General features: G+C 47.8%; 1 protein-coding gene across 4 annotated transcripts in view; it reads left to right on the top strand.

Moving 5' to 3' along the window:
• The window catches only part of CD244 (CD244 molecule), a 33,072-nt gene extending 24,978 nt beyond the window's left edge, over positions 1-8,094 (top strand). The window contains exons 5-10 of one of the 4 annotated variants that reach the window (XR_011439100.1): positions 160-227; positions 378-2,554; positions 4,034-4,126; positions 4,284-4,349; positions 5,776-5,829; positions 6,910-8,094. Coding sequence is in view for 1 of the 4 variants with exons in the window: in XM_005609949.4 (XP_005610006.1) it covers positions 160-227; positions 2,489-2,554; positions 4,284-4,349; positions 5,776-5,829; positions 6,910-6,990 (335 nt within the window). In the remaining 3 variants the exon portion in view is untranslated. Of the gene's footprint in view, positions 1-159; positions 228-377; positions 2,555-4,033; positions 4,127-4,283; positions 4,350-5,775; positions 5,830-6,909 lie in introns of those variants that run through there. The other 3 variants (XR_011439099.1, XR_011439101.1, XM_005609949.4) reach the window with 3 other exon arrangements.
• The last annotated feature ends 77 nt before the right edge of the window (positions 8,095-8,171 follow it).

Genomic DNA, 8,171 nt, shown 5'->3' on the forward strand with positions numbered 1-8,171 from the left:
TGTGTATCCTGGAAAGAGCGCTAACTTGCCTCCTTTCCAGAACCTTTCTCGAGGTCTTGGCCATCTAGGATGGAGGTGGGACTCCCAGAATCAGAAGCCTGGACAGGATGCCCTCTGGAGGTCTCTGAAACTCTGCTCTTTGCTTCCTTCCTCTCACAGAGGCCAGCCCAGCGGAATTCTTGACAATTTATGAAGATGTCAACAACCTGCAAATCAAGAGAAATCAGGTACAGGAACCCAGGGGTTGTGCTTTCTCTCAACTGGTCTGGATGACGCTCTTGGGAGAATGGCCGTTTGGAGCAGGGGGACAAAGAGAACTGGACACTTGTCCTCTCAAAGTGATCCTCTGCCCTCTCCATCTATCTTTTCTCCATCAGCCTCCTAGCTCTGGCCTTGGAGGAAAAGAGGACAACAAGGGAGCAGAGAAGATGAAAGGAGGCAGAAGGGGCATCTTGGTGCAGATTCGCACCTGCTGAGAAGGGATGGAGCACAAGAGAAATCCATAGCAGAGGGCAGAACGCTGCTTCTGCTTCCCTGCATGGAGCCCTGGTGTCCTCATTTCTTCCCAGTCTCACCGCTGGGCTGGGCCCCAGGAAGAGTCCAACCTTCTGATGTATTGTGTCTGACCACAAATTCTCCCATCCCTGCAAGTCCCAGTTTATTTTTGTGGGTCCCTTGATGGTTGCCCAGGCTGGGGTGGATGCCGGCCTGATGAGCCAAAGTATAAGTTTTGTAGCCGGTTCGGTGGCCTGCATTCACAACATTTTGGGGAAAAAAGGCCTGAGTCTGGCTGAGGTGCTGGAGAGAGTAACCAGCTTAGCACAAAGATGATGGATGATTCATAGCGGGTTCCTCTGGGAATCACTCCAGTCTCTGTGGGCAGTGGCCAGCTCTGCCTGTCACCCAAGGGTGCAGAAGAGGAGGAAACTGCAGATGGGCTACAGGGTGCACCACGCTGCTCTGCCCCTGAGCAGGACCGGATGTGGTGACAGGGCTGGGGAAAGGCAGTGAGCAACTGAATTGCCCCGTGGGAAGGTGGTGAGGGTGCAGGGGGAAGGCCCTCTTCCCGCCCCTATTCCTGGCACTTGGCCTCCGGAGGCAAGGAGGAAGTCACTGGGGTGGGATTCTTCCACTCTATCACATGTGTGAGGCCCTGTGAGGCCGCCTCCAACAGTGAAGTAGCTTCCTCAGGTTTGGGCTCAGTGACATTAGGAATCAGGACAGCTCCCCCAGCCCGTTTCATTTCCTTGCCGCAGCAGTGGAATACTAGGTTATGAAAATTAAAGAGAGACTCTGTTTCTCCCATCACTGCCAGACTCTGGTACAAATTCCCAAGAGCAAGGGCATCTATCTACAATCACTGATGACCAAATGCTGGCTAAAAATAGCCGTGTCTCCCTACAAAATGAAGATTACTTTAGATTAGATAAATGAAGGAGAATATAGGGGTATATAACTATTCAGAGTAAAAAAAAAATCCACTGGGGAATTCAGGCCTGTTACTCTGCTTCTGACTCAGGGGTTCCTCCCTCCCGTGGCCTCCTCCCTCTGTGCCCTCCTCCCTCCGTGGCCTCTCCCTGCTGTCTCCAGGGTTCTGCTTGAAGGCCTAAATCTCCAGCTTCATGTGGTCTCACTTTGAGGCCAGCTCCGACCTTTCTGGAGACACCTCACTCGGGTCTGGGCAGAAGGCAAAAGCAACAAACTCCCGTTTCTCTCCAAATGTGCACAGCTCTCCATCCTCCAAGGATGGCTGATATTTCTCTGCTCCACTTAGCTTCTTCCTACTTCTGGGGAGCTCAGCTTCAACCTTATTGAATGAACTCTGCTGGTGTCTACTGGCTCCTCACCAGAGTCCAGCCTGGCACTTAAGCACTCAGGGGCAAGAAGCATGAAACACCTCCAACCCCAATCTCCTGTGGGGCAGGACAAGAGGAGGGAAGCAGGAAAAGCCGGTGATCCTTGCCTTCGGCCTTGGGTCCAGGGTTCCACCCAGCACTGCTGCTGCCCAGGAGGCTGGCTTGAAGCCAAAGGAAGTTGGCCACCAAGGCTACATCTAGAGAGGGGGCTCTAATGTGCTCAGTCTTTAAAAGGTTTAAAGCCTCTGAATTTCAGTGCTCTGAGTTAAGGCTCAGATCACAGCTCAACTCAGAGCACAGCCCGTTATCAGTGGTGATGTGATAAATTTAGTCAAAACGTCAGCAAAAGTAAGTTCCTAAATTGCCAAAGTAAAGCAAGTGACAGGAGCCCCCTTGGGCAGGGTCACTGGATGCCATCCCTCTAACCTGGGTGGTTGCTCACTCCTGACACTAATGTTGCACTGTGAGCCACTCTTTCTACTGCCTCCCTCCATCCCTGGAGGGCCAATGACCACCTCCCTGCCCCACTTCCAAGAGCCCCTTTTCTTTCTGCTCTTCTCATTCCATCCAAATCTGGGCAGACGCAGCTGTGCGCTCACATTACCACACGTCTTTTCCTGTTTCCTGAGCAGGAACAGCAGCAGAATTCCTCCAGAGAAGGGAACACCATCTACTCCATGATCCAGTCCCGGTCTCAGGTACGATTCTTGTTTCTCTGATCCATTCCATACCTGTCTACAGGGCTTCCTAATGCCCCCAAGACACTCATACCCTTGAACAGCAGAATAAGTCCCTGGTCCTCTGGAGTCTAGAAGGTGGCTTGGTCTCAGCTGTGTTAAGATGTTTGAGAAGATCAGTGTGGTGCTAGAGTATCTTGGCAGAGCTGGACAGAGCTGGAAAGTCTAATGCAGGCATTCTTTTTTCTCCCATGCCTGGTGGCAGGAGTGGCCCAGATAAAGTCAGTAGGAGATGGATATCTTTCAGGCAACCCAACTTCTGTCTTCCCTCCCTGCTGCTTCGAATAATTGGGGCCCTTGTACTTTTTATCCCCACTCCTTATTGTACCTGTTCTCAGGAAAGAATGGATCTGTGTTGTTCTTTTTTGTTTTATTACAACTTAATGATAACATTCATTAAGTGCTTACTATGTCCATTTTCTTAATGAATCTCACGTTGCCTCATGACCACACATACTAGATCTCATGAAGTAGGTCTCATACCAACCCCATTTCACAGATGAGGAAACAGACTCAGAGATTAACTAATGTGCTCAAGGCCACATAGCTGGGTAGTGGCAAGGCTGAGCCACACGGTTTCTGAATCTCCACTCCACTTCCCCCACAACCCCATCTCTAACATTCTAGGATTATAGAAATTCACCCATGAACGGGAGAAGTTTCCTCTAATACTGACAGCTAAGATGACATTATTGATAACCCAGACTGGGGCATCTCTCTCAATGGAAACACTGCCTCCTGGTGGCCTGTGATTAGAATCTCCTGATAGAAATGACTTTTTAGAGAATTAAGACCTGAAGGAGCAACATCTTCAGTCTGGTTGCTAAGAAGTAGAGCAAAGAAAATCCTCAGGGAATGCTGATAGGCTTCAGAGAAAGATTAGAAAAAGGAGGAAGAGGAGACAGGGAAGGGGAGGAGGTGCAGGGAAGGCAATGAAGGGGAGAGGAAGAGAACTGGAGGAAAAGCGAGGACAGGAGGAAGGAGGCATCCACCACTCAGCCACTGTGCCATTCTCAAGGTGGGTGTTGCCTCCTCCTGCTTTCCTTAAGGTAGTGTGATTCACTGATAGTGGATCAAGTCAAAGAGCCTGAAAGAGATGTGTAACAGAGATTGATATCTGCCAGTTGTCTGACTTGAGCCACATTGAATTCCAACAAGAGGAATTTGAATAAATGGAATAAAGAGCTCTTCCCAGACTGAGATGTTGACTGAGAATGAGATTCCTCCTCTGGAGCATCTTACAAAGATGATGGTTACCTGCCTTTGAGGACATCTGGCTCAGGTCTAGACAAGGAAGGCATTGAGGTGTTTAAGAAAAGAATCCTCGAGAGTCTTGGGTTTAAATCCTGCTTCCCTTGTGAACACCCTGCCTTGGGCTATGTACCCTTTTGGAGCCTCATCGGTAGAATGGGGCAAATTGTGATCATTTCTATCTTACAGGAATGTTAGGAGTGTTAGGGGAGAACACAGGTGCAGAATAAGTGTTCAACAGATAGCAGCTGTCTTCAGTGACAGAGCGGGACTAACATTCAGGTTGGCCGACCTCTTGACTACTCCAGGGTTCTTTTCACTAACACTTAAATCTTCTGTCTGGGCAGGGTAGAGGGGGAGGGATGGAAGAGATGACCTCTCTTCCTACGGTTGTGCTGCATCTATGCTTCTGAAATGATTTTATTTGTCTTCTCTTTAGCCTTCTGCTTCCACATCACAAGAGACTGCAAATACATTATATTCACTAGTACAGCCTTCCCGGAAGGTGAGTCTCCCCCTGCAGGGGTGCCATTGATACAGATGTGTATTTTGCACGTGCATATGCAGGTGTGTGTTGGTGGAGAGTGTGTGTGTGTGTGCACTTCCAAGGGAGTTGTCTTCCACTATGTGTATCTGAGTACCTTGTGTTAAATGACCAAATTTAAATGTTAATGAGCCAACTAGAAATCTCTGGTTCTGTTTGGAGAAAAAGAACAGCTCTGAGACTAAGAGAACAGTGGATTAAAGGAGTCTCTAGGAGTTTGTGTGGGAGGCAGAGACAGAAAGGGGGTGCTTTGTGCAGAGGGACTGTGGAGTCCTTAGTAGGCCAGCTGAGGCTATGGCGAGAGATACTGGAGAAGTTTCCAAGGCAGGGACATATAGCCTGGAGCTGGAGGAGTAGACTGGACCTAGAGAGATACAATGTTGACCTTCAGGGAACCAGACAAAGGTTCTGGCCAGTCACTGGCTGGTGGATGCCCCAGACTAAGGCAATCCCTCAGGGTCCCCTCGAATCCTGCTCCAAGCTGAGCTCGTAGCACTTATGGGTACCAGGAACCACAGAAGCTGGGTATCTTGGTGCTGTGTTCATCTTTTCACCTTTGGTGGGAGGCGTGGGAAGAATGGTATTCCTGGGGCTGGAGTCACCGTATGAAGCCATAACCTTAACGTGGTAGTTTGGGAAGTTGGGAATCTGCCAAACTATGGAAGTGTTGAGTACATGCCCATCAGGAACCATGTGTTCATATCAAATTGGGAGAGGTTAGGACAGATTTTCAGAGTTTTCATTCACCCTCCTTCCAATTAGTCATTCAATCAACTTGAATTCCACGTGAGAGATATTTATATTTAAATTATATGCTACAACAACGAACATATATAGGGTCACAGACACCATGGTCACATGCTTTGGTATTATGTTATGAAGACTCTGCATACTACTCAAAGTGCTTCTGAATTCTAGTGTTTCCGGTGTTTCACCATGTTCAGGGTATGTGCTAGGGGCAGTACTTCTGTGTGTGCCAGCATTGTGTACACTAGGGGTGAGTGTGTACGCTATGTGCTGAAGAGATACATGTTTTGAGGCAATATTTGTATTAGGTTTGTCTGAAGGATATGTGTGTATGTGTATGTGTGTGTGTGTGTGTGCTGGGAATGTGTGTATGTGTGGGTTTGGGAGCATGTGGGTACAGGATACTAAACTCTGACTTTAGTTTAGAAATGTCGTATCATAGGCAAGGATGTATTTTGCCTTCTCTGGAAACCACAAACACCATGGTTTACTCCTGGGGTAGTAGATTCTATTCATTTCTGGCTGGGGATACTACAAGGACTTTCTGGGCCCTGAGTCTCTTTTGGTACTTCTCACATCAGTTACGGGTTGGACATTTCTTAACCTGAAGTTAAGCACTCTTTACCCTCTGAATTTCTAGTCTGGATCCAAGAAGAACCACAACCCTCCCTTGAGTTGCACTATCTATGAAGAGGTAAGATTCTGGAACTCCCTCTGAATGGGTTTAGTGTCCAAGGTGTTGCCTGAAGTCACACCCTTGTGAAAAAGTCATCCACAGATTCTCAGAGCTGTAGGGATCTTAGGCACTTCTGATCCAAGTCTTCATTTTAGAGATGAAGAAACTGAGGTTCAGGGAGCGTGAGGGTCTAACCCAAGGTCATATCAAGTTTGACTCTTTCTGGGGAGCTTGAGTTTTACATTAGGGCACTCCCCAGGCTAGTCCCCCAGCTGTAGGCCACATTGGTGGCCCTTTCCGGGGGGGTGGGGGGGCGTGGACAAGAGGGAAAGATAAGTGAATCTAAATGACTTCCTAAAGTTAGAAAGTAATTGGAAATCATTCCAGGACATAAGTGATCTTAAGCTGCTGCTGGCATGAACACTGTACAAAGGTGACCACTGAGCCTGGTGGCCGAATTGCTTCCTATCAAGCCATTTAGGGAATGGAAAGTAAGGACTCAGCATTTATTGGGGGTTTGTTATATATACAGTGGCCTGCCAGTGGTCTCACATGAATTATCTCAATTAATCCTTATAGAATGCTATGAAGTAGGTATAATTATACTTTCCATTTATACCAAGAGAAATTAAAGCATGGAGAGTACCTCTGCCCGTTAGTCTCGTACTACACTCGAGCTTCCACCTGTGGTCCAACAAAGACGTTGCCGTTGGTCACAAGGGAGAGGGTGAATGGGTGTCTGCTGGGATTCCTGGCACTTCAGCTGTAGCCCCACATGAAAGCCAACTGGACAGTTCAGGACAGTCCAGTACATACCCTTGTGTTGTGCAGGGGTGTAGAGGATACTGTGTTGGCCAAGGCAATCCAGAGGGGTTATGAAAAAGCATGATGTGGTTAAAAAAACACTAGAATTGGAGCCAGAAGAACTGGATTCAAGCCCCTCCTTTACTTCATACTAGCTGTTGACCCTGAGTTAATTTGTTTCACCACTCTGAGCTTCACTTTCTTAATCTGTAAAATGGGGAAAATTCATACCCCAAAGGGTTGTAACGAGGATCTCCTAGTGAGAGAGTCTGAAATTCTCCTTTTCTTCTGCAGGTTGGAAAGAGCCAACGCAAAGCCCAGAACCCTGCTCGACTGAGCCGCAAGGAGCTGGAGAACTTTTGTGCATATTCCTAGCTGCCACAGCTGCTCTCACCTCTCTTACATCCCAGCATGCACTGGGAATCAGTGCAGTGAATGATGCCACAGGAATCTCTACAGAACAGTTTCTAGTTTGGAGAGGATATGGGAGTTCATTCATGATCTCTATATATTTTTCTGAAAATGATTTCTTAACAGCCATTATAAGGGCAAGGCTGATAAACAATATCTCTCAACGTACAGACTGGACAAGAATGGGTGGAGAGGTTGGGTAGTTCACAAAAGACCACACAGCAAGTTCAAGTCTGGGTAGTCTTTCAAGTGCTATGTAAACATAAGGTGGCGTTATTATTAGCATCAAGATTGCCTTCTGGTTTTCTAGTTTGTTACTCATTTCACCTCCTCCCTAATCCGGGATGACCACATTCCTAGACCTTCCCCTTGCCCAGGCCCGTCTTACAAAGAGGAGGGAAAGATAATGGTGACGCAGAAGAAGAGGAATAGCCCCCTCTGTGAACGTGGACTAACTAGCCGTAAGCCGCTGGCAGGTTCTCCCAGGGGGCTGGTCCTGGGTTTTGCTCATATACAGAGGAAAAACTCCCCCGCCAGATATTATACGTCTCCCTTTAGCCAGTTGGTCACAAGGAGGAGTGGACAGGAGCGAGAACAGGTGGTGCAGAGGAATCCCATCTTTGAGCGGAAAAATCTCTTGAGCCCATGCTGTCCTGACAGTTAGGCAGGGAGACCTGCTTAGCCTACTGTGTGACATTTGATTTACAAAACCCCATTGTTAGAAACCTATTTTGACTTCTTCATAAATTCTTCACAATTAGAAACCATATCTTATTAAGTTCTGTGTCCTGCTGAGTGCTCCCTATGGCACATGCTGGAGGGAGGGCTCAGACAACTGAGCAGTTGGGAACTAGACACTATGCTGGGCTTTCCTGAGTCTTGAGGCCTTTCCACCAGGCTGTGGGGACCAGGCCGAGACTCTGGCAGAGCCCAGGAAAGGGACAAGGGTGAACTGACAGAGGCCCTACTCGGAGACTCCAACAGGTGATACTGCATGGAAACTCGTTCTTCAACTGCCCCAGTCTGTATTTAACAAATGAATTTAATAAAAAACTGTGGTGTTAGTAAGAGGCCGTCTAAATTTCTTTCCTGAATTAAATTTATATGTCTCCTCCATATTCTGTGTTTTCCAAAGGACACTGTGC

This window comes from Equus caballus, chromosome 5, assembly GCF_041296265.1.
Source record: "Equus caballus isolate H_3958 breed thoroughbred chromosome 5, TB-T2T, whole genome shotgun sequence".
Lineage (NCBI taxonomy): Eukaryota > Metazoa > Chordata > Mammalia > Perissodactyla > Equidae > Equus > Equus caballus.